Genomic DNA, 27,280 nt, shown 5'->3' with positions numbered 1-27,280 from the left:
ATGGTGAGAGGCAAGTGGAAGAGCATAAGCAATAGAAGCCAATATACTTTGGCATCATCAGAGCATAGTTCTCCCATTACAGCCAGCCCTGGTACAACACACCTGAAAATAAGGAAGCTGATTTAAAATACTATGTCATGAAGATAATAGAGTCCTTTAAAGAGGGAATAATAACTAACTGAAAAGATACAGGAAAATGTGGGTAAATAGGTAGAAGACATTAAAGAGTAAAAAAATAAATCCCATAAAGAAATATAGGAGCTGGGAATGGTGGTGCATGCCTGTAATCCCAGCACTTGAGAGGCAGAGGCAGGCAGATTTCTGAATTCAAGGTCAGCCTGGTCTACAGAGTGAGCTCCAGGGCAGTCAGGGCTATACCGAGAAACCCTGTCTCAAAAACCAAAAAAAAAAAAAAAAAAAAAAAAAAAAAAAAAAAAGAAAAAGAAAAAAAGAAAAAAGAAAAGAAATATAGGAAAACACAATCAAATATGTGAAAGAATTGAACAGTGCAATCCAAGACCTGAAAGAGGATGTAAAGACAATAAAGAAAACGCAAATCTTGAAATGGAAAACCTAGGAAAGAATTCATGAATTACAAACATAAGTACTACCAACATAATACAAAAGATAGAATAGAGAATATCAGGTGTAAAAGATACCTTAGATGAGATTGGCAAAGCAGTCAAAGCAGCCGGGCAGTGGTGGCATATTCCTGTAGTCTCAGCACTCTTGGAGGCAGAGGCAGGCAGATTTCTGAGTTCAAGGCTAGCCTGGTCTACAGAGTGAGTTCCAGGACAGCCAGGGCTAGGCAGAGAAACCTTGGCTCAGAAACAAACAAACAAACAAACAAACAAACCAAATTAAAAAAAAAAGTCAAAGCAAATTGAAAACCTAAAAATCTCATAACCCCAAACATCTAGGAAAACCAGGACACAATAAAAATACAAACTCTAAGAATAATAGGAACTGATGAGACCCAGCTTAAATCCTCTCATCACATAATATTCAAAACATTAAATGCACAGAACAAAGAAACAGTATTAAAAGCTGCAAGTCTTTATATAAAGGCAGACCTAACAGAATTACACCTGACTACTCAACTGACACATGAAAAGTCAAGAGAGATTGCACAGAGGTCATGCCGACCCTAAGAGAACTCAAATGACAGCCCAGGCTACTATACGAGGTAAAACTCTCAATCAACACAGATGGAAAAAACAAAATATTCCAACACTAAATGAAATTCAAACAATAGCTATAAACCAATTCAGCCTTACATAGTATTCTATAAGGAAAAAACAAGAAAAGGAGGGTACTTATACCACAGAAAAAACAAGATATTAATCATCTCACAACAAAGCCAAAAGAAGAGAACCACAAGCACATAAAGCCATCTATAAAAGCAAACATAACAGGAGCCAATAGTCATCTGTCTTGACTATCTCTCAATATCAATGGACTCTTTACCCCTATAAAAAGGTATGTATACTAACAGACTGGGTATACAAAGAGGATCCAGAATTTTTGCTACTTACATAAAACACACCTCAATAACAAAGACAGACACCATCTCAGAGTAAAACCGGGAAAAAGTCTTCCTAGCAAATGCTTCCAAGAAACAAGAACATTTGCTATACTAATTTTCAATAAAATAGACTTTCAACCAAAGGTATTCAAGGGAGATGAGGAAAACAGACACTTTATATTCATCAAAGAAAAATTCACCAAGAAACAGTCTCAATTCTGAACACCTATGCCCCAAATACAAGGGCATTCACATTAATAAAAGTTTTATTAAAGCTCAAATTACACATTGAACCCCACACAATATAGGGGAAGACTTAAACACCCAATTCTCACTAATGGACAGGTCATTAAAACAAAAATTAAGCAGAGGCATGATGAAATTAATAGAGGTTATCAACCAAATTGATTGAGTGGAAATCTACAGAACATTTCACCCTAAAATAAAATGTATGTACCTGCTTCTCAGCACCTCATGGTACCTTCTTCAAAGCTGTCCATATTGTCACAAAACAAGCCTCAACTGATACAAGAAGATTGAAATAATCGCATCAACCCTACCAGATCACCACAGAGTAAGCCTGTTCTTTTAAAAAAAGATTTACTTATTATATGTAAGTACACTGTAGATATCTTTACACACCCCAGAAGAGGGTATCAATCTCATTATGGATGGCTCTGAGCCACAATGTGGTTGCTGGGATTTGAACTCAAGACCTTCGGAAGAACAGTCAGTGAGTGCTTTTATCCATTGAGCCATCTCTCCAGACCCAGGCTGGTCTTGAAAAACAAAACAAACAACAGAAAACTCACATAACCCTGGAAAGAGAATAACTCTCTACTCTGTGATAAATTGGTCAGGGAAGAAATAACAAAAGAAATTAAAGATTTCCTGAAACTCAATGAATAGGAAGACACTTATGGAACAATGAATGCATTGCTAAATCAATTGGAGAGATCCTACACTAGCAATTCAGTAGCACATCTGAGAGCTCTAGCACAAAAAGAAGCAAACAAACCCAAGAGGAGCAAATAGTTAAACTCAGAGGTGAATTCAACCAAATAGAAACAAAAAGAACTATACAAAGAATCAAGAAAAACAAATAATTTCTTTTTTTTTTTTTTGTAAAAATCAGTAAGATAAACTCCTAGCTAAACACACTAAAGGGCCCAGAGACAGTATCCAAACTAAGAAAATCAGAACTGAAAAGAGACACATAACAACACAATGGAAGAAAAAAAATCATCAGATCCTACGACAAAAGCCTATATTCAACAAAACTGGAAAATCTAGATGAAATGGATGGTTTTCTAGACAGATACCACATGATGATATCATAGTATACACGAATTCTAGCAGAGTTCTTCTATAGCTGATAAACAACTTTCATAATGTAGCTGGATATAAAATTAACTCAAATAAATCACTAGTCTTCCTTTACAGGAAGGATAAATGGGACAAGAAAGGAATTGGAGAAACAACACCATTCAAAGTAGTCACAAATCACATAAAAAAACTTGGGGTAACCTCTAACCAAACAAGTGAAATATCTTCATGACAAGAACTTCAAGCCAGAGGGTGGTAGCACAGGCCTGTAATCCTAGCACTCTGGGATTTGAGTTCAAGGCCAGACTGGTCTACAGAGTGAGTGCCAGAACAGCCAAGGCTATACAGAGAAACTCTGTCTCAAAAAACAAAACAAAAAACAAATCCACAACAAACAAACAAACAAACAAAGAAACCAAAAAAAAAAAAAACCCACAAACCTTCAAGTCTCTCAAGAAAGAAATTGAATAAGACCTCAGAAAATAGAGAGATCTACCATTCTCATGAATTGGTAGAAGATAGTAAAAATGACCATCCTACCAAAAGCAATATACAGATTTTGTTTGTTTGTTTTTTGAGACAGGGTTTCTCTGTGTAGCCCTGGCTGTCCTGGAACTCACTTTGTAGACCAGGATGGCTTCGAACTCAGAAATCCTCCTGCCTCTGCCTCCCAAGTGCTGGGATTAAAGGCGTGCACCACCACCACCCAGCAATATACAGATTTAATATACAGATTAATTACCATCAAATCCCAACAAAATTGTTCAAAGTTATGGAAAAGGAATTTCATCTGGAAAAGCAATAAGAACCAGAGTAGCTTAAAAAAAAAAAAAACTTAATAAAAGCACTATGAGAAATCACCATCCTAGACCTCAAGCTACACTACACAAGAATCCTGATTAAAACAACATGGTATTGGTACAGAGACATACAGGTTGATCTAAAAAGTGAAGATCCAGAAATAAAATCACATAATTATGGACAATTGTTCTTTGATAAAGAGGCTAAAAATATACAACAGAAAGCACTTATCTTCAATAAGTGGTGCTGGTCTAACTGGCACTCTGTATGTAGAAAAAGGAAAATCTATCACTGTGCACAAAGCTCAAGTCCAAGTAGAATTAGAATTTCAACATAAAACCACATACACTGAATCTAAAAAGAGAAAAAAGTTCGAAAGTCCTCAAACACCTTGGCACAGGGGGAAAATTACTAAACATAATTCCAATGGTTCAGGTTCTAAGATCAAGAATCTATAAATGTGACCTCATGAAACTAGACAGCTTTTGTAAGTCAAAAACGACAAACCAGCAACCTACAGGTTGGGAAAAATTATTCTCTAATCCCATGTCCAAGAGAGATCTAATACTCAAAAAGAAAAAAGAATGTAAGAAGATAACCATCAAGAAACAAAACAACCCAATCAAACATTGGGGTATAGAACTAAATAGAGAATTGAAAACAAAGGAATGTGAAATGGATGATAAGCACTTAAAGAAACCTTGAAAGTACTTAGTGAACAAGAAAATGGAAACTAAAACAACCCAGAGATTCCAACTTACACAAATCACAATGTCTAATATCAAAACATCATGTGGGCTTTGTCTCTGTTGAAAGGAGCTGCTTACTGTTTACATTTTTCTCTTTCTATCTAACAGGAAGTACTAAATTTTGTGGTTTGTCGAGAACTAATTAATTGGACACAAGTGTTTTGATAATAAAACCAATATTAAGGCTGAAAAGTCATAAATAAAGAATTTAATATAATAGTAAAATTAAGTGCTGAAATAATTATGTGTACAGAAATATAATACCTTATTGTGAATATTTTTTTCAACTCAGAAGTTTCCAATTAAAGCAATATAAGAGGTATGGAAAGACCTCTTAGAATATGGCACTGAATACTCTTCCAAAGAAACCAGAGAACTGTAAAGTAAATACCTTGAAGAAGTTGTGATTCTTTTTTTTTTTTCTCAACATTCCCTTACTTTCTTCCTTTTTTTTTTTTTAATATTTTTATTTTCTATATTCTTTGTTTACATTCTAAATGATTTCCCCTTTCCCGGATTCCCCCTCTCCATATGTCCCATAAACCTTCTTTTCTCCATCCCTTCTCCAATCACCTCCCTCCTTTTTCTCTGTCCTTATATTCCCTTCCCATGCTAGATCAATCCTTTCCAGGATCAGGACCCTCTCCATACTTCTTCACGGGAGTCATTTGTTATGCGATTTGTGCCTTGGGTATTCAGGGTTTCTGGGCTAATTAATATCCACTTATCAGAGATTGCATTCCATGTGTATTCTTTTGTGTTTGGGTTATCACTTAGGATGATATTTTCCAGATCAAACCATTTGCCTTAAAATTTTGTGAATTCATTGTTTCTAATTGTTAAGTAGTATTCCATTGTGTAAATATACCACATTTTCTGTATCCATTCCTCCTTTGAGGGGCATCTGGGTTCTTTCCAGCTTCTGGCTATTATAAATAAGGCTGCTATGAACATAATGGAGCATGTGTCTTTATTGCATGCTGGGGAATCCTTTGGATATATGCCCAGGAGAGGTGATTCTAATCACAACTTCCCTTATTCTAATGGTCTCTTGACATTTCAGCAAGTTTACATAAATAGAATGTAAGAAAATACAAATAATGATTCAGGAATTCAACAAGTGTAGTCTTACCCACAAACAATAGATTGTTGTAATTCTCCAATATCACATCCCTGTACAGTGTCCGCTGAGCAAAACTGAGACATTCCCATTCCTCCAGTGAGAAGTCCAGAGCCACATCTTTGAAGGTTATTGGACCCTGCAATGGAAAACTAGTTATTTGCTACTGAACAAAATTCATTTCCTCTGTTAATAAAAAGCCCTTAAGAACAGAAGATACTTTCTGATACAGATGAGAAAAAAAAATATTGAAGGACAAATGTTTTCTAAAAGTTTCATGGATATGTGTCTGAAGTTATGAATTACTGCGCTTCCACACACAACCTATAAAATGACATAATACAATGCTCTCATTTATTAAGGCTCTTAACTTTATGAATTTTCTGTGGTTTTATGAGACTTTAGCAGCAAATGAAAGATTTGCCACCAGCATTACATTCAAAATTTATGTGTGCAGTTGGGATTGTGTAATATCTTTTAAATTCCTCTATTATGAAATTTGTTTCCCAGAAACCTCATGTCACTACACAATGGATTCTTTAAAATGCAATGATCAATGCTGAACACCACTGGCAGGAAGAATATACAGCACATATGCATAATTTCAGGCAAATGTAACAAATATACATCATCCAAAAAGATGTTTACTCTAAAAAATTTACTTTCCTAAAATACATAGACTTCCTTGCATTTATATCTCTCTGAGAATGCATGATATAATCACCATATGACCTTTCACACCAGAATACTTAGGTATGTATGTATGTATGTGTAAATAAACGGCCTGTGTCACAATGCATTCCCATGAAGTAGAATCATTTTCTTTGATTAAATCTTGTTTTAAGTTGAGGGAGAACCACGCTAACACTTCATTAATATGGAATATTTTATTCCTCATGGGATTGACTTAATGGAACATTTCAATCTTGTTACATAATGCTATTTTCATTCTTTGGAATATTGCCTCATTTGTGTATCCGAATAGTACCTTGCATAGATAAGTATTACTTTCAAGTTTTCCTTTGTTTTTCAAAAACAATAATACCCAGGTTAAACATGTTTGTTACAAATGAGCATCAGAAAAATTCAGGAGACAGCAGGTGTTGGAGAGGGTGCGGAGAAAGAGGAACACTCCTCCACTGCTGGTGGGGTTGCAAATTGGTACAACCACTCTGGAAAGCAGTCTGGCGGTTCCTCCGAAAACTGGGCACCTCACTTCCAGAAGATCCTGCTATACCACTCCTGGGCATATACCCAGAGGATTCCCCACCATGTAATAAGGATACATGCTCTACTATGTTCATAGCAGCCCTATTTATAATTGCCAGATGCTGGAAAGAACCCAGGTATCCCTCAACAGAAGAGTGGATACAAAAAATGTGGTATATCTACACAATGGAGTACTATTCAGCCATTAGAAACAATGAATTCATGAAATTCATAGGCAAATGGATGGAGCTAGAGAACATCATACTAAGTGAGGTAACCCAGACTCAAAAGGTGAATCATGGTATGCACTCACTAATAAGTGGTTATTAACCTAGAAAACTGGAATACCCAAAACATAATCCACACATCAAATGAGATACAAGAAGGAAGCAGGAGTGGTCCCTGGTTCTGGAAAGACTCAGTGAAACAGTATTTGGCAAAACCAGAACGGGGAACTGGGAAGGGGTGGGAGGGAGGACAGGGGAAGAGAAGGGGGCTTACGGGACTTTCGGGGAGTGGGGGGGGGCTAGAAAAGGGGAAATCATTTGAAATGTAAATAAATTATATCGAATAAAAAAAAAAAAGAAAAAAAAAAGAAAAGATGCATAAGAGGTAAATGCACTTGTTGTGACTTCAGTCTCAATGGTTTGATGCTGAACCCAGTGATCTAGGCGCATAATATATCATTCAGCGTACATAAAAACATGCAGAAGGTCAATTATATACATGAAAAAAACCAACAATAGAATCCTGTAGGTTTACTGATGTAACACATCATTTCAGGGAAGAAGAAACACAGTAGATGAACAATTCTTCCTTCTAAAGAAAAGGGAACAAAATTGGAAAAGAAATTCCAAGCAAATGGTTCCAAGGAACAAGCTAGAGTAGCCATTCAAATATCAAAAAGCAAGCAAACAAACAACCCCCCCAAAAAAACAAAAACAAAACAAAACAAAAAAATTTTCAACCAAAGGTAATTTAAAAAGTTGAGGAAGGACAACACTTCATTCACATCAAAGGCAATATCTACCAAGATAAACTCTCATTTGTGAACATTTATGTCCCAAAAGCAAGGACACTTACATTTTTTTTTATTCGATATAATTTATTTACATTTCAAATGATTTCCCCTTTTCTAGCCCCCCCACTCCCCGAAAGTCCCGCAAGCCCCCTTCTCTTCCCCTGTCCTCCCACCCACCCCTTCCCACTTCCCCGTTCTGGTTTTGCTGAATACTGTTTCACTGAGTCTTTCCAGAACCAGGGGCCACTCCTCCTTTCTTCTTGTACCTCATTTGATGTGTGGATTATGTTTTGGGTATTCCAGTTTTCTAGGTTAATATCCACTTATTAGTGAGTGCATACCATGATTCACCTTTTGAGTCTGGGTTACCTCACTTACATTTTTAAACAAAACTGTACTAAAGGTCAAGGCACACATTGAGCCTGACACAATAATAGTGGGAGATTTCCATAGACAGATCATGGAAACAGAAACTAAACAGAGACATAGTGAAACTAACAGAAGTTATGAACCAAATGGATTTAATGATGAACCAAACGGATTTAATTTACAGAACATTTCACCATAAAACAAATTATACACACACACACACTCTCTCTCTCTTCAACTGATACTGGAAGATTGCAATAATCTCATGCATCCTATCACATCACCATGGAATAGAATTGTATTCAGTAACAAGAAAAACAACAGAAAGCCCACATACATATGGAAGCTGAAATACTCATTACTCAATAATAACTTGGTCAGGGGAGAAATATAGATAGAAATTAGAGAATTTTTAGAATTTAACAAAAATGAAGGAACAACGTATCCAAACTTACTGGACACAAAGACTGGAAGAAAATTCATGGCTTTGAGTGCATCCATAAAGAAATTGGAGAAGCCGGGCGGTAGTGGCGCATGCCTGTAATCCCAGCACTCTGGGAAGCAGAGACAGGCGGATTTCTGAGTTCAAGGCCAGCCTGGTCTACAGAGTGAATTCCAGGACAGCCAGGCCTATACAGAGAAACCCTGTCTCGAAAAAAACAAATCCAAACAACAACAACAAAAAAAAGGGGCAGGAAACAATCAAACTCAGAGATGAAGTCAACCAAGTAGCAACAAAGAAAACTATACAAAGAATAAAAAAAAAAAAAAAAAAAAAACAGGAGCTGGTACTTTGAGAAAAATCAAAAATATGGATAAACCCTTAGTCAGACTAACTAAAGGGCACAGAGACTGTATCGAGAAATTAACGAAATCAGAAATGAAAAGGGAGACATAAGAACAGAAACTGAGGAAATTCAAAAAATTGTGAGATACTATAACAAAAGATTATATTCAACATAACTGGAAAATTTAGATAAACTAGGAGATTTTCTAGCTTACTTCCAGGTATAAAAGTTAAATCAGGATCACAAAAACCATAACTCCCAAACTAATAGAAGCAGTCAATAAAAGTTTCCCACTCCCCCCCTCAAAAAAAGCCCAGGCTGAGATGGCTTTAATACAGAAGTCTATTAGATGTTCAATGAAGATGTAATACCAATACTTTATAAATTATTCCAAAAAACATAATCAGAAGGAACACTACCTAATTTCTTCTATGAAGCCACAGTTACACTGATGCATAAACACTCAAAGACCCGACAAAGAAAGAGAACGTCAGACCAATTTTCCATAGGAATATAAATTCAAAATACTCAATAAAATTCTAGCAAACTGAATCCAAGAACACATCAAAATGATCATTCACCATGATCAAGTAGGCCTGATCCCAGGGATTCAGGGATGGTTCAATATACAAAAATCCATCAATATAATAAAGTGTATCAAGAATCTCAAAGAAAGAAGACAAATGATCATCTTATTATATGCTTAAAAAGCTTTTGACAAAAATACAAGACCCCTACTTGTTATAAACCTAGGAAAGAGCAGTAATTCAATGCCCATAACAAAATATAATGAAAGAAAGCGAATGTACAGCAAACCAATAGCCAAAAATCAAACTAAATGGAGAGAAACTACAAGCACTTCGACTAAAATCAGGGATTAGACAAGACTCTACTCTCTCCCTATCCAACATAGTACTCAAAGTTCTGGAAAGAGCAATTAGACTACAAAAGGAGGACAAAGGGATACAAATTGGAAAGGAAGAAGTCAAGATATCAGTATTTGCAGATGATATGATGGTATACATAAGTGACAACCAAAATTCTCCCAGAGAACTCATAGAGTTGGTGAACAGCAAACAGACTGGGTATAACATTAACTCAAACAAATCAGAAGCCTTCTTCTACTCAAAGGATAAAAGGGCTGGGAAAGAAATTAGGGAAACAACACTCTTCACAATACTCACAAGTACTATAAAATATTTAGTGTGACTCTAACCAATAGTGAAAGGTCTATTTGACAAGAACTGTTTGACAAGTGCCTGAGGAAAGAATTTGAAGAGCACCTCAGAAGATGGAAAGATCTCGCATGTTCATGGATCAGCAAGATTAACAGAAAAATGTCCATCTTACCAAAAGCAATCTCCAGAATCAATGCAATACCCATCAAAATTCCAACTCAATTCTTCACAGAGATAGAGCAATTCCCAAATTGACTTGGAATAACAAAAAACCCACGATAGCAAATACCATCTCAATAATATGAGAATTTCGATGGGAATATCCATCCCTGACCTCAAACTCTACTACAAAGCAATAGTGATAAAAAAACATATGGAACTGGTACAAAGACAGACAGGCAGGACAATGGAGTAGAATTGAAGACTCAGAAGTGAACTCACACACCAAAAGACAAAGGGAAATAACTATTTCTGTATTGAGAACTTGTCATAGAGCTCCACACTGGGGAGTATCTCTTCTGAGACAAACAGATTTCAGGTGTAAACACACCCATGATCATCGTGACCCAGAAAATGCCAATAAATAAATAAATAAACAAATAAGTAAATAAAATAAAGACACAGTCCACAGAACTCAAAAAGATCAAAAGCTGAAGGGCCCAAGTGAGGACTCCTCAGCCTCAGTGGAGGGAGAAAAAAGCAATCACAGGTAAGGAGGGAGGGACCTGGGAGTCAAAGTGGACAGGGGAGGGGGCAGAGAAAAGGGGAACCTGATCTGGTATTGGGTGGGGGAAAAGGACTGAAGCTCTAAGGGCCAGCAGAAAGAATAGAAACATGCAACCTCAGGAAGTGGGAGGTTGCGGGGACTCCTTAAGAATGCACCAGAGACCTGGGAGGTGAGAGACTCTCAGGACTCTAAGGGAAGGATCTTAGATTTAATTCCTGACAGTAGGGAGAGGAAACGTACAGAGCCAACCTCCAGCAAGAAGACAGAGCATCGAGTGAGTGAGAGGGTTGCCATCCCACAGTCAAAACTCTGACCCATATTTGTTCCTGTCTGAAAGAACTGCAGGGATCGCAATGGAGAGGAGGCTGAGTAAAAGAAGGTACAGCAACAGGCCCAAAGTGGGATTTAGCTCAAGAGGGGCTCCCAAGGCCTGACACTGTTACTGAGGCTTTGGAGTGCTCACAAAAACAGATCTATCATGTCTGCACTCCAGAAAACCCAAGAAGCAGCTGAAAGAGTCAGATACAGATATTTGCACCCAACCAATGGACAGAAGCTACTGACCTCTCTGGTTGATTTAGGGAAAGGCAAGAAGAAGCTGAGGAGGAGGGCAATCCTGTAGGAGAACTAGCAGTCTCAACCTGGACCCTCAGATCCTCAGATATCTCAGATCCTAGAACATCAACCATGCAGGATACACCAGCTGTTATGAGACCCCAACAAATATACAGTAGAGGACAGCTGGGTCTGGGTTCAGTCAGAGAAGATGTACCTAGCCCTCAAGAGACTGGAGGCCCCAGGGATTTTAGAATTTGGGTTGAGTGAGAGGATGGGTTGGAGGGTGGAGAAATCCAGGTGGAGACAAGAGGTGGGGAGGAGGCATGCGGCACGGAACAATAAGAGGGTAGATTGCTGGGGAGTTAAATCTGGAGTATAAAAACATAAATTAATTAATTCATTCATCAATTTAAAAAGAAGAAAAAAGTTGTAAAATTAAAAAAAAAAATGCAATCTGCACCTGCACACAATCAGTGTTAAGGCAAAAGAAAGACATATATTCCTGCCACCATCTGTGCCTCTAGTAAGCTAATATTTTTTTTTAGGATTCCAGACTTGGCTCTTATAATTTTATCCTACAAATTTTTCTCTTCCATATATTGCTCAGTGATATCAGTATCCACATATTTCTATATCCACAATCACAAGCGTTTGTTTGGAACCCTGACCATATCTGAAATGCAACTTATATGACACATGAGACTTTCCTTCCACATTAAAGTAAAAGGACCCAACTCCATCTAATGTAGAAGTTAGCCATCAATAAAGTTTTTAAGAATCATTTACAATAGATTCATTTTTAGATCTGTAGGTCTTCAGTCCACAGAAATTGGATGTCCTCACAGTTGAAAATCCAGTGAAAATATAATGGTGTTATGTAAGTGAAAGGTCTAAACACTAAATTTTCATTATTCCACAAGTAAATTAAGATAATAGAAAATAAGCCCTTTAGATACCATTACCACATATAGATATTAAAACTTTTGAAGGGTGTGAATGATACAGAGATTTCTAACACAAACGTGGACAGCACACTGACCTGAGGAGTGTTTACCAGAGAAGCACTCATGCTTTTTGATGTTCTTCTCCCAGTTTCAAATACTGGAACTCTTCTTGAAATGTCACTACACCGTTTGAAAAACACAAAGATGAAATTAATAAAACTCCATTATGGACAATGCTAAACCACATTAAAATACATTAAAAGCAAAATAATACCAGGAATTCTGTCAACATTTCTATAGACATGAGAGCATGGAGTGACATATTTAGTGTGGAAAGGAATATGCATATAATCTGGGGCCTCTTTCTAATATCAACTGGTACCAGACAAAAACAGAAAGCACATGTATACCTGCTGTAAAACACTATTACTCAAGAGTTATTTCTGAGCACTTATCTCCCTGGATCTACTAGACTCAAGGACCCATGGCTACTGTCTTCCAGGATCGATGCCTAGAACTGAATGGCGTTTCATTAGACATCACACTAGAATACGATATCTGACCCTTTGATGTGATTCCATTTCATTTTACCAATTAGACACAGTATATTCACTTTCCATGTATGCCTGTTGTCTTGGAATACAAAGATTCTATCTGCCAAATACCAGGGCTTTTGCAAAAGAATAAGTTGTCATCAGATTTAGTTATTGCCATTTTCATCATCATCTAAGAAGGTTTTCGACTCGTTATGAGAAAAAACCCTGTATTTCCAATTTACTACTCCTTTCAATATGGCCGTGTTTTCTAACTCCCATACACACCTTTGTATCCATTGGTCTTTATCTGTTGACATCTACATGAGTGCATTAATGTGTGAAATATAACAATTAAAGCCAGAAATGTCTTTAAATAAAAATCAGTTCTGCTAAAACTTTATGCCAGCTGTTCCCCACTTTTCTAATGGTGTGGTAAACTTTTATTACAGTTCCAGGAACTCATCTACAAGTTTCAGATCCACATGCAGATTGATAAGAGGATGGTGTATCAGTTACCAAGACCATAAGAAATATGTGCTTTATGATGGTTAGCCTTGGACTTCCCTTGTGAAAGTGTCAATTGAAAGAAGTCATAATTCAAGGGTTTAGAACATGGGTTCTGTGAAAACAAAATCAAGGAGGAGGCATGGGAGAAAATCACTGATAGCTGCTAGGGGCAATATGTGTAGACAGCAATAAATAAAATGAGCCATATGCCCTTGGAATGATTCGCTCGTTATATCAAATCTGGTAAAATACTATCACTGTTGGAATATCTTCCTGAACATGAATATATCTGAATCTTGGCATAGTTCCAGACTGATCTTATGTTCTCAATCAGTAATGAATATGAATACAGTGAGATTCTTGGAACCTTGCTGTTATGGATTTAATCTCTGGCCATCACTCTCATAGGTTCACATGAGAGAAAGAATATGTGATATGGGTCTCCTGGCATATGTATCAAAATATATACATACACATATATGCACACAAATACATATACATACATATGCTTATGCATGAATAAAAAGATAAGAATTCATCCTGAACATGAACATACTATTACTAAGGAAAGTTATCATGACCATGGTGGTATCAGCAAATATTCAGTGCTTTTTATGTATTTCATTGATCTTATATTTCTCTCACATCAACTGATTCATATATCATAACAGATATATGAATGGTCTCTTTCAATGCCCCTGCCTCAGAAGTTTAGGTTGGGAAAAGCAAGATGATGGATTACCATGGAATGTCCTATAAAATTAATGAGAATTGATGAGGAAAATACTGATTCCCTAGGAACAATAAGCAAGTAAGTTTTCTATATCATAACTCTAGGCCAGGTATTAAGCAAGTGGGCAAATCCATGCCCTCAGTATTCCTTCTAACACTGTCTGAGGACTAAACATATGCAGCATCAAATTCACAATTTCCGTCTGAAAAATCCCACTAAAACTTGCACAGAAAATAGTGCAGAATACAGAAAGGGAATGTGGTACAGTTATCACCCAAAGCGGACTTTACCTGCATCCAAAAGCAACTGACTCTAATAATACGCACACAGAAAATAACAACAGTACAGGTACACCAGTGTAAACTCAAAAAAGTTTCTGTCTAATAGATGCAAAAAGTAAACTCAACTTGATTTCATGCCTGAGATTCAAAACTGTTTCAACAAGAAGAAACCAAACAACACCAAGGCACAAACTGTGTACAATCAGTGAGAAAAGGCTCATAACTATGTCACTATATCTATGAAAGGCCTAGGGCAAAATATCACAGTGTCTAATGAAGATAATAGTGAACATCCCAAACCTATCACTACACAAGCTGAAGACAGCTGTCATCAATCCACTCTACTCAGAAGACAGACAAGGATGTGCAAAGCCTCCACACTAACTTATCACAGTGCAGCAGTGCTTACACAGAGAAAGTAAGATGTAGAATATTTTCAATGTTCTTATAAGGATATGAGAAAGGCAATTCTTTGCAAATTACAAGAGAATTACATAATTCTTGATCTCAAGAGCTACTAATATCCCAAGGCAATAATCCAATCTGATAATACACTAAGTACATTATTGAAAATACAAGAAAATATCATTTGGTTTTATACATTCAAAAAAAATCTGAGAAATCAGAAGACAACTCAGTGTCTAAACAGATACTGGATGTATTGGTTTAGTATACAAACTGCTAAAAATGGCTCTGTAGGCTGATGGGTATAAGGACTCATTAATGGCTCTCCCTAGATGATGAACCTTGTGCTGTAATACCAACCCATCTGACAATGAATGTCTATCGGTATAGTAGTGATATGTGGGTGACAGAAACTTTACTTCCTTGAAGTGAGGTTAGCCTACAAAGGAATTACAGACATGGCACTGGAAGCTGATCAAAACTCACTCTAAAGATCACAGACTCAAAAGTGAATTTATAACTGACATACTGCTATTATGTAGAAATACTAGAAATGCATTTAATTTGTTGGTACTTTCAGCCTAAGTTAGACAAACATAGGTTATAAAGGAAACAGTGCCAACTGTTGCCTTGGGATATTAGTGTTGAGTGAAAAGGCAGAAGTGGGGGAACAGGAAAAGCTCTAAAGAATGGAGGAACTGCAGTTAAAAAAACCTATACTGCCACTTACCATGAAACATGGAATTATGGATATGATAGTGTGGATACCCACTCAAAACCTGTCTCAGTACATACATGAAACACAAGGATATAATGAACACCTGAATAACAAGGGATGGGACAAAGAAGAGATGGTAACTGTGCATCCACTCTAGGGCACTTCTTGTGCTAAGGCCACTCACCTGAAAATGCAAGCACTAGGGATTTAGACAGCACAGATTAAAATAAATTCTAGGATATCTGTAATATCTAAAATAGCAAAGAAACCAGATAATGCAATACTCTCCCAGAATGTTTCTCTGTAACATATTTATTGTAACAATTTTAACTTGCATGGAAAAATGAGGATAATCTCTAATTTGTGTGATAGAAAATGTATTGACAACAAGAATTTCTGTAAAACAGAAACTGGAGATGCAGGGAAAAATATAATGCTGTCACACAAGTTTACAGTATGTAAAACTTGATGCCCTGGGCATGCTGCCCCAAGACAGCATCAAGTGGGTAATAATAAGTGGTCAGAGGAATACATGAATTTTTAGGGAGCAATCAGGACAGTGTTTTCAAAGCATGTCAATTTATGATTCTTGCCTGTGACATACAGGCTGAGCATTGTTGTGATTTTTACCACCAAAAGATCATAAATTCCTGCTCCAGGGACAGATGCTGTGCTTTAAATTCAAAAGTAGTAAATACATAAAATGAATGTGTATCACTGAATCATTTTGTCTACATGTATAATGAGGAAAGTACATCTTCAATTTCATGGAGACTGAACAAGAGTCCTTCTAGAATGGGAAAAATAAACCATGGTTGTACATACTTCCACTATGAAGGCAATGTGAGCACTAGAACTTCAACTTTAAACCTTGGAACTGACATTTCCTCAAATACACACCCGATTTTGAATAGACACAATTCCACACTTTTGGGACTTTCAGTCAAAGTTTACCATCACTTGGTTCATCACAATCTTTTTAAAGTAGACGAAATCAAATATCAGTGTGACCTGTTCAGACACTGGGACTCTTGAGTCCTAGAAGACCATACATAGCATTATAGCCTAGAATTCTCTAGGAAAGTCTCTCAGAGATCGGATTCCTGAACTTCAGTATATATCTCCCTATTGTCACATCTAAGTGCTGATACAATGTATATCTCTTCCAAGTTGTCTAGTCCTATCCCATACCGTCAAAAGAGGTGATATTATATTAGCATACAGTAGTATGAAATGTTTCACCATAGATCAAAATCAGGAGAGCATGGAATATTTTTTCAAGCACTGAGAGAAAATAACAGGCAACTATAATATTAAATCTAGAAAAGTAGCTACTACTATTGACAGTGTATAAGGTACATTTGAATGTAGTAATACATTAAGACATGTTTTTCAGTCAAAAACCTCCTTAGATAATAAACATGCACAAAAGAATGAGACATACATTTTTCATGAGGTCGTAGGAAATAAGACATTTCTTGTGAAGAATAAATGAATACGAGAAAACTAGGAAATGTTCCTCACTTACAACATAGTGAAACTCTATCCCACACATGGAAAGGAGATAAATATGGAACATACTTTCCAACTCACAATGCCAGCAAACCTTCTAGATTACAAAAACTAAGGAATACAATCTCACAAAGAACAATTTCATTGAATCATTTCATTTGATGATTCAAATCAAAGAATTTCACAATAAAATCCTTGGTAGAATTCAAAATAGATGAAACAGATATCTACACAATGAAGGGTATTATTTGTGAATCTTGGTATTCGGTTCAGGAAGAACTTGTGAACAACTAAACTGACTGAATATTATGTAGGGATATTTGACCTTGTCTCGAGGTAGAGTGTGGTTCAACCCCTGGCACATAACTTGAATCACTATGGTTGGAATGCAAGCATGCACTTAGTACTCACTTTAATTCCAAACAACAAAAGGACAGTTACTGAGTAGAAGGAGGCACCCATGTTTGAAAGTGTGGTCTAATTGAATGGAAGAAAATGTGAAATATCACAGAATGATCTGACAGAACAGGTTATGCTCAACTCTCCTGAACTGAGAGATGAAAGGGAAGTTACTTAAGGGAGAGAAGGAAGAAGAGAAGTAAAGGAATATAGTAGAGGGCTTTAGCAGAAGTACAGTACAGTGGAGCAAAAGAAAGGGATAAGGAAACAGTTTTATTGGGAGAGGATTGCCTATTCAGATTGAAAAGATAACATAAGCAGTGCAGTGGTGGGTTACGCCTTTAATCACAGCACTTGGAGGGCAGAGACAGGTAGATATCTGAGTTCTATGGTAGCCTGCTCCAAGGAGTGAGTTCCAGGACAGCCAGGGATAAACAGAGAAACTCTGTCTGGGAAAACAAAAACAAAAAAATAAAAAAAACAAGAAAAGAAAAGAGAAAATGCTAGGCATAGGTAAAGACAGAATGAGAAAGAGATAGACAAGGGCCCGCAAATTTAAAAAAAAAAAAAAATTGCTACATTTAATTTAAGGCCAAGCAGAGCATTTTGTAAGACCCGAAAAACGAGGGCGCCCCAGCGCCCCATGCCTTGGAAGGCGACACCCATATCACTCGCCAGAAATGGTCTTGATGCAATAACAAGAGGATTTTTATTCCAGAGGCTCTGGGGCCCACACTGTGAAGGGGTAGAGGACTATGGGACCACGAACGCAAAATTGGGACAGCTTTTGTAAGTTTACAACAAAGCCAGTGAATCACAAACCAATCATTCCTTAGCATCAAGAGCCCACGTAGTGCAAGCCAATCGATTTGTACCACTCCATAGTTTTTAGGCCAATCAGTTTAAATTATTGGCCCGAGCTCTGAGGGCCAATTAGTTTCCTATTTTCTTGGACGTCTATAGCTGCTTGAACACCTGGGTGGGGGTAATGGCAAAAGCAGTTTACAGAAGATAAGCAGATAATTAGCTCTTTTCCAGTTAACTTACAGGGCCCGGATCACCTATTCAAGGCCTTTTTGCCTATCTCTTAACAAAGGGCGGGCTCAGGAATGCGTCCTTTTACCTAGTTTCTAACAAAGAGCACAAAGAGCTGGCCCTGGAATATGAAGTGTTTGGGGCTCCTTAGAAGGCTGGAGTTAGAGCTTCTTTCAAGCGAGACAGAATTTTAAACTTCTGACTTCTTGGGATCATTAGAGAGTTAGGCTGTATTTTCTATCCTTTCAATTTCAGTGTCTCAGAGAAAAACCAGATTGAGTAAGGCCTCTGGTAGAGGAATTTGAGCTGGAATGAAAAGTACTTTTATAGCCCCATGTAATTGTACACAATTAAGCAATCCCTCTGAATTCTGATGCTCAGTAGAAATACCTAACCAAGTAAAACTAAGATAAATTGTCCTTGGCACAAACTACAAATCATATATGAATCCTATAAGGAGGACAATTTAAATGATATCCATGATAAAGAATTGAAAACCAAGAGTGATGATCAAAGATATCAAAGTTTGAAAACCATGTAAATCAACTCAAAGAGAACAGGGACAAAATGATTTGTGGGCAAGAAAATAATAGAAGATGTCCAAAGGAAATGAGGACAACATGGGATATGAAAATTGAGTTCAATAGATGCTCATTTAAGTTGATATTTTCTAGGAAAAGGAGCCGCGTTAAACTGTATCTGCCTTTGCATTTCCCAAATGTCTAGAAGATTACATTGTAACACAATATGGAAAAAATTAACTAATCTCTGGAGTTTGCAAAAAGAAAAGAATTCATACTGAAGACAAACCCTATAAAAGTAATCAATGGGGTAAATTCTTGGCATTCACTATCATTTTAATGTCACGAAAGAATTTATACTGAAGAGAAATGCTACAAACATAAGCAATGTTGTTAGCATCAGGTGCATCTGTGGACAGCTAGAAGTGACTTCACAGCCAGCTCCTCCATCCAGTGAGGAGACTCCTCATCTGTAGGCAACAGCACTGCTCCTGCATCTGTTGCCATGGCACCCACCATGGCACCACTTCCCTTTCATGTACTTCACTTGCCTCGTGGACTGGATAAAAGACTCTTTCCCTGACCCACAGCCCCTTCTCTTCTTAAATCTCATCCCATCTCAGAGGCTGCTTCTGGCAATAAAACTTCCCACGTGGGACCTAAAATATGATGTCTAGAATTTTGCCTGCCTATTCTAACAGATATGAAGAAGGCTTTTCACAAAAATAATGTCTCAGAATATATAAAACAATGCATATTGGAAAGAAATTCTATAAATAAGCAATGTGATAAAGCCTTCAAATGGTGTTAGACATCATGAGAAAAGCCATACTGCAGAGAAATCCTGTTAATGTATTCAGTTTGAATGGTACCTTACTGGTACCTTTATACAAGAGTGCAAACTTTAGTGTATAATGAGTCTGTTAGTGATTTTTTAATATTACTGAAGTATTAAGGAACTAAAAAAAAACCCATACAGTAGGGAATATATAAAGGAAGTGGTAATATCTTTAGGTAACACAATTACAGTTACATCCAGTCACACAAAATTATGGATCTGGAGAAAAATAGTCTGATAAGTGTTAACAAAGAATCTATGCAAACATTATGATCTCACTCTTGATTTGGTTTGCACTGGCAAACACAAATGGAAAAATGCCCTACAAATTTAATCAAAAAGGCAGTGGTGGCACACACCTGTAATCCCAGCACTCTGGGAGGCAGAGGCAGGCGGATTTCTGAGTTTGAGGCCAGTCTGGTCTACAGAGTGAGTTCCAGGACAGCCAGAGCTTTACAGAGAAACCCTGTCTCGAACAAAACCAAATCCAAAAAAACCAAAACAACAACAACCTCTCCCCCCCCCCAAAAAAAAATTGCATGCATGGCCATATCTCACATTGGTGTAAAACTTGATAATTGATGAATAAATAGTTGAAGTTATAACTTCTTACATTGATACAGAATTTACTTAGATACAGAATTATCATCGTCATTGGTATGAATGCCATATATTGATGCAAAAATTTGGATTATATTGTTACTCTTAGAAGGCACTGTACCTATGCAATACATTTAATTATACAAAGCTTAGATCCAGTCCTTCTATAACTGCTATTACAAACTGTTTTTAGATGACTGAGTAATATAAGTTAAGGGCCAGACAACATATTCCTATGTAAGAGTAATAAATAAAAGGGTGTTTTCAAGATATTTTAATTAGAAACGGTAGAGAGGAGACAAGGCTTAACAGTTCACATATACTTTGCACAGACAGATAGTTCTCAAAGGCCTCGGAAGTGCACAGAATATATATGACAGTTGAAGGCAATTCATTATTAAAGACTAGAGACATGTCTGCTCTTGACAGCATTCTATTTTTTGTATAAAGATGAAGTCGAGCATCAGTGGAGTTGCTCCATTTGTGGTGAGACAGCCACCGAAGAATTGCCTCAAATCACCTACAGAAAAAATGCTGTCCAGGAAAAGGACACACTATGTGGAATAGCGACTGATAGCTCTGCAAAGACAGGGTAAGCAGTCCTTCAAAACTCTGCTTGATAAAGGTCTGTCAGATGATCCTGGGCCAGAAGGCTGAAGAGTGATGCTCCAGTGTTGTGAGGAATAAGGGACTGTGCAGGTAGTCATCTGTCGCTACAAATTGGTTGCATTTTGGAAGCTATGTTTTGTGCTTCCTATTACTTTTCAAGTAATATTTAAGTCATGCTCAGATTTACGATAAGGTTGGAGACTAGTTGTATTCTCATATCCAATTCAAGATGTTTAGCATTGAGAAAGGTGATACAGATTTGAGAAGATGGCTTTCAGATGGTATACAAGCTAAAACCGGGAAATAATTCAGGTACAGAATTGTAAGCCTTTTATGTTAGGATGAATGGTATAGTGTTTTATCTAAACTGACAAAATTGATGGACTGGGTGTGAAGCATATCTTATATGTTATGAATTGCATAATTCTAATAGTGGTGCTCAATTTATATCTGAGAGAAAAGAGCCTTGTAATTAGACAAAAAGGGAGAAGTGTTGTGGGTTGTTCTGGTGCTGTTTGTATTTTGATGCTAATTCTGCATCCTCGAGAGGGGCTGCACAGAAGAGGACTAGATCATGTACTCAGGTGATTTCATGTGAACCTTCTCATTTTAACTGGTCAAATAAAGGCTAGATCCTTGGGCAGTGATTACAAGGGAATGGTGGGGCTGGAGGTTTTAGATAGGGACAAGAGAGGAAGAAGAGTCAGACAAGGAAGTAGAGGAGAGATAGGAAGACAGGGCAAGAAGAGGTAGTAGAAAGATGGAGCAGAACCACACAGCCCTGAGAAGCCAGAAGTAGCAAGGTGTCTCTGAACTGGGGAATAGAGCACTGTAGTGGTAAATTTGAACCATAAAGATATGCAGCTTAAAAATGTTGTAACTGAGTTGTGTGTTCTTTGCACAGGCTTATTGGGTTTAGAGATTTACTACAAGATCTTGGTTCCATCTCCTGGATGATCAGCCGTTACATGGAGATGCCTGGAGAACCAAAAATTCAACAGAATGTACCCTGCTATCCAGATAAGTGACACAAAGGAATAAATGTGAGGCTTCTATGTTTTACTTTCATGTGGGCAAAGCACATGAGACATGAATGTGCCAACACACAAAAATAACAATAATAATAATGCTGAAAGGGGCACTTGACCATTCTGCTATATTGAATAAAGGTCTCAGTCAGAGGAATTTAAAGATGACTTTGATCAAAACAACCCTGGCTCTTAGAAAGCTCAGTGTCATTGTCTGCACATGTAAAGAACAGCATGTTTGTGCCAGATGTTGCTTGTAACCCTGACAAAAACCCATGGGGATGGGGGAAGAAGGAATCGATTCAACACTCGCTGTCTCTGGGAGTCAGGAAAGTGGCCAGGGCATACTTGGTTATTGTAAGAACCTTTATACCTCCCTCACAGCATCCTGTTGGTTCTTAAGAGCAGGCTATGGGGTTGTCTCTTCTCACTGGCTGGCTCCATTGCCTGATCCAGCAACAGAACTCTTTAGCCATGCCAGCAGATTCCATGTTGTTCTGGGAGGAAGTGTCAGCAGGGAAAAGCTGGAAGAATTGAGAAGGGTGACCCTGCAGCAAGACCAGAAGTCTCAATTAACCAGAAGGCTCGAGATCTCTCAGACACCGGACGACTAAACAGGCAGCATACACTAGCTGGTAAGAGGCTGGCAACAGATATACAGTAGAAGGCTGCCAGGTCTGGGTTCAGTCAGAGAAGTCACACCAAACCCTCAAGAGACTGCAGGCCCCAGGGAGTGGGAAGATATGGTAGGGTGGGTATGGGTGTGAGATTCCCAAAGATACGAACTGAAACTTATTAAGATTAAGTTTATTAATCTTAATTGAACTTAGTAAGTTTTTCGGAGCCGGGTGTGGTTGGCGCACGCCTGTAATCCCAGCACTTAGGAGGCAGAGGCAGGCAGATTTCTGAGTTCGAGGCCAGCCTGGTCTACAGACTGAGTTCCAGGACAGCCAGGGCTACACAGAGAAACCCTGTCTCGCAAAAACAAAAAAAAAAACAAAAAACAAAAAACAAAAAACAAAAAAACAACAACAACAAAAACAAAAACAAAAAGATCATGTTTTTCACCTCCAGTCTTGGTGAGCACAGACTCCCCTCTCTCCTGTTCCAGAACATTAGCTGTCAGTTCTTGTTTTTGTTGGTTGTGGGTGTCACCAGGGATGACATAAGCTCATCAAGACGCTGAGCCTTCATTTTCTGGCTGAGCAGAAGAGTTCAGCCCTCTTGGAAGAAAAATGACAGCCAGTTGGCACACTCCTTTTACTTTATTCAAACATTACACAGGGATAACTAGGGGCAAAGACAGATTCCAAATACAAAGGTTATATTCTCCTTTCTGCTCAAGGGAGCAGGCAGCACACACAAATCTCAGTCCCTTGATTATGGCTAGCCATGATCAAAAGCAGAAGCTCCAGGTTTGCCAGGAATGTCGCAGGAACAAGTTTTGTACAACTGCAATCTCTAAGGTAGCACCAAGAACAGAAGTTCCAGAGTGACATCTCCTCAAGATTCATAAACTCTTAAAACAATTTCTTTGTCTTTACTGATAAGCCAAAACATAGCCACAACTTCCCTGAAACATTTACTCAAAGCAAAAAACAAAGGCTTTCTGATGTTTCACTTAATGCCATGAATACATGTTTTATGTTCTGCATCACTATATAGAAATATATCATACAATTCATACTAGTGAGAAACTCTACTGAAGGAAAAAGTGTTTTTCATTTTTCTGTCACAATACATTACTAAAGCCATTATAGGTTCCATTCTAAAAAGAATCTGAACAACTGTGAGGAATGTGGAACACTCCAATCTGATAATATATTAATAAGCTATTTTAAAATACAAGAAAATATCACTAGGTTTTATATATCCCTAAGGAATAATCTGAGAAGTTAGAAGATTTCTCAGTTTCAAAAATGGTCTTGGATATGCCAGTGTAGCATACAAACTGATAAACGGGCTCTGTAGGCAACTAGGTGTGAGGAGTGATCAAAGGCTCTCCTAAGAGGCTGAAATACCAACCTGTTTGGCAATTTATGTCTATCAGTGCACCGATGGTTTACATGGTCCCACGAGAAAGTCACCATGAACACTAAAGCTTCTACTTTAAAATGTGGAACTGAAGCCGGGCAGTGGTGGCGCACGCCTGTAATCCCAGCACTCTGGGAGGCAGAGGCAGGGGGATTTCTGAGTTCGAGGCCAGCCTGGTCTACAGAGTGAGTTCTAGGACAGCCAGGGCTACACAAAGAAACCCTGTCTCGAAAAACCAAATCCAAAAAAAAAAAAAAAAAAAAACAACCAACCAAACAACAACAAAAAAACAAAACAAAAATGTGGAACTGAAGTTTCCTCAAATACACACATTTCCAAACAGACATAATTCTGTACATTTGAGCCTTCCAATTAAAGTATACTGTCACTTGTTACATCAAATCTTTTTATAGTAAACAAAATTCAAATAGCTATCTGTAGTGGTCATTTGAAAAACATGAAGAAAACAGATAAAATAGGAAAGGAAAATATTTAATTTAACCTTTTCTATAATTCTCTGATAGCATAGATGAACAAAATATACTACAACCCTTTGTTCTTGGCAAATTCCTTAGATGTTGAAGAATACAGGATTGAAAACACTACAATGTGTGTGTGTGTGTTTGTGTGTGTGTGTGTGTGTGTGTGTGTATGAATGACACTATTCAGAAGGGTACTGGATTTCTAACATTCCATTGTTCTCAGCAGACAAAGAGAAAAAAATGAGAAGTCTAGAAACAATTTCCTAAAGGTTCCTAAAGGTTGCTAAAAGTTAACACTGATAATTAGGTAGCATTTTGGCTTGGATAACATGAGACACAGTTCTAATCAAAGATCTCTCAAAAGTCAGGGGCATGGAGAAACTTTAAGTTCATGGTGACAATAGTGTACCTCACTCAGTTTCTGAATTGATCATGGACAACAATGAAAGGAGCCTAACAACCTCTTAAAGGACACACAGGAAAAAAGATAGCTTCCCAGAAATGTTCTTTATGCTTTCAGAATTTCACTGTAATCTATCAAACATGAAGCTCATTCACACACAGCCTACACATATGTGTATAGTTTGATAAGTTATCCTGGTGAGGCATACAAAAGATGGGCATAGAGACTCCAGGTTTTAATCCTCGCACTCTGTGGCAGTTGGAGATCAGAAGGATCAGAAAGAGCCTTCCAATGGAGATCAGGAGGATCAGAAAGAACCTTTCTCAAGAGAGGATCTTTTTAAGTCCCTCCATCATTTGAGAGCATGAGGACTCCACAAGCCCAACCAACAATGTCTTTGCTTAAGGTTTTCTTTCATCTCTAACTCTGTCCAGGGTAGAAAATTCTCCTAACCAATTTTATATTGCACACTCTGACCTACACTTGCGACTAAGTCTCAGGAAGATTTCTACATAGCTGTCAAGATGCTCTGCATCGGATCTACACCACCGTACATGTGTGCTACCTGCCTAGAATAGAGATGAATTTAGTAGGAAGCTCTCTTCCTGCCACCCACCTAGATTCTCAATGCTTAAGCATAACATCGCATATGGAAATCCCTGCCACCTAACCTAATGCCACACAGCAAAAGAAAATTGAGAGGACGGAACTGAAGCAATTTGACAATGTTGATGGAATTTCCCTACCTCAAATCACTAATGCAATATCAATGCTCATGACAAAATAAATTATGAAACAAACTCAAGAGACAGAACTCAAAATATAATCTGAAAACTGTTCAATGAGATCAAATGACATAAAAAAGAAATAAGTACAGGAACTCAAAGAAGGCAGAAACAAACTGAATGAAAGACCGGAGAACTCCTACAAGTGGCTAAGGGAATAATTATGATAATGCAGGATTTGAACACTGTATCCAGAGATATAAAAATCTAAGGAGTGCTCAATCTGAGATGGAACAAGAAATGAACTCTGGAAGCCTGATGGTAACTCAATGAAAGGGCAAAGTTATGAAGATACAGCATGCAGGTAAAATAAAATAAAAAATCAGTCTTTCAATGCAAGCTGAAGGAGCTGGCTCAGTCAAGAAAGTCACAGGTGGCACAACTGAACAAAATACTTGTTCCCTGCCAGCAGAAAGAGTAAAAGATAAAGTTTAATTCAAGCCTGATACAGTGGGATAGGTCTTTCTTCCTGGCTGTCAGGGGCCTCAGGCAGGCAGATTTACGTGACCTAAAAGCCATTCTGGTCTCGGTATCAGGATACATGAAAGTCAGGCCTATAGGGTGAGACTCTGTTATACAAAAAAGCGAACAGGAATACCATACAAGAAATTAAAGCTATATTTTCTACATTGTTATCAAAATCAGTTAAAATGTACAAGGATATTAGAAGACTTATTATATAGGTATGAATGAATAAATCATGCATTGGTTTATACTTTTAAACTTGGAACCTCTGTTGGTCACAGATATTTTGAGAGATTGTAATGTATATATTTGAGGTCTACATGTAGAATATATCTTTAAAAACAGTATTTCTAATAACAAGAATAATCCCAGTGTTACATTTCAGATAGTAAATTGATGGTGAGTAAAACTGTGCTTCCAAATTCTATAATTGTCAGTTTTGCTCAAATATGAACCATGTATCTATCTTGTCAGAAGTTGGGTGCCAACAAGCTGACTCTAGACTAAAATACTTAGTTGGGATTGTAAGGCCTATATAAAATGATTCATCCTTTCTAGAACAAAGAAATAGAGCATGGAATAACAAATACAAGAATGACTTAAATAGTTTTCTTTCTATTGTAGCATTTAGGAAGTGTAAAATCAGTGTATGCTACAAAATTACAAACAAGACATAGAATCAAAGAACTTCTGATGCGATTTCATAAGAATCTTTTCATGAAGAAAATTAAATATTTATTTAAAGAAAATTTTGAAGATATTTAATGAAATAAAAAGATAGCATTAGGTAGCATCATTAAAATCAAGTAACATTTTCTACTATGTGACAAAACCAAGTCAAATAACAATTTCATAAATTACGTAGTGGTTTTTCTTTCAGAATTCTTAGACATACATGTATAAATAAGTGTCTTATGTGGAAAAAAAGAAAGGAATAATAAAAATAATAGCGTCTACGTCTATGTTTGGCAGACAAAGTGCAGCCAAGCAACCTACATAGGAGCTGCTATGTTTAAAAACAAAACAAATAACTCCAAGTCATTCTTCCAGCAATCCCATTAGCTGCTTAGGACA

The 27,280-nt window shown here is 37.3% G+C and overlaps 3 protein-coding genes across 35 annotated transcripts in view; 2 read left to right on the top strand and 1 right to left on the bottom strand.

Moving 5' to 3' along the window:
• The window catches only part of LOC127681600 (oocyte zinc finger protein XlCOF6-like), a 1,434,619-nt gene that overhangs the window by 324,351 nt on the left and 1,082,988 nt on the right, over positions 1-27,280 (bottom strand). For 2 of the 30 annotated variants that reach the window (XM_052178000.1, XM_052178001.1), the window contains 2 exons: positions 12,411-12,495; positions 5,534-5,660 (listed from right to left, as the gene is read on the bottom strand). The exons of the other annotated variants lie outside the window; for them this stretch is intronic. In XM_052178000.1, the coding sequence (XP_052033960.1) occupies positions 5,534-5,660; positions 12,411-12,495 (212 nt within the window). The remainder of the gene's footprint in view (positions 1-5,533; positions 5,661-12,410; positions 12,496-27,280) is intronic. 30 annotated transcript variants of the gene reach the window in all.
• The window catches only part of LOC127681617 (oocyte zinc finger protein XlCOF6-like), a 1,149,846-nt gene that overhangs the window by 190,971 nt on the left and 931,595 nt on the right, over positions 1-27,280 (top strand). The window lies entirely within an intron of this gene.
• The window catches only part of LOC127681640 (zinc finger protein 320-like), a 258,929-nt gene that overhangs the window by 182,939 nt on the left and 48,710 nt on the right, over positions 1-27,280 (top strand). The window lies entirely within an intron of this gene.

This window comes from Apodemus sylvaticus, chromosome 3 (assembly GCF_947179515.1).
Source record: "Apodemus sylvaticus chromosome 3, mApoSyl1.1, whole genome shotgun sequence".
In the NCBI taxonomy this organism is placed as follows: domain Eukaryota; kingdom Metazoa; phylum Chordata; class Mammalia; order Rodentia; family Muridae; genus Apodemus; species Apodemus sylvaticus.
The sequence above is the reverse complement of the archived record's forward strand: the minus strand, read 5'-3'. Positions and strand labels throughout refer to the sequence as shown.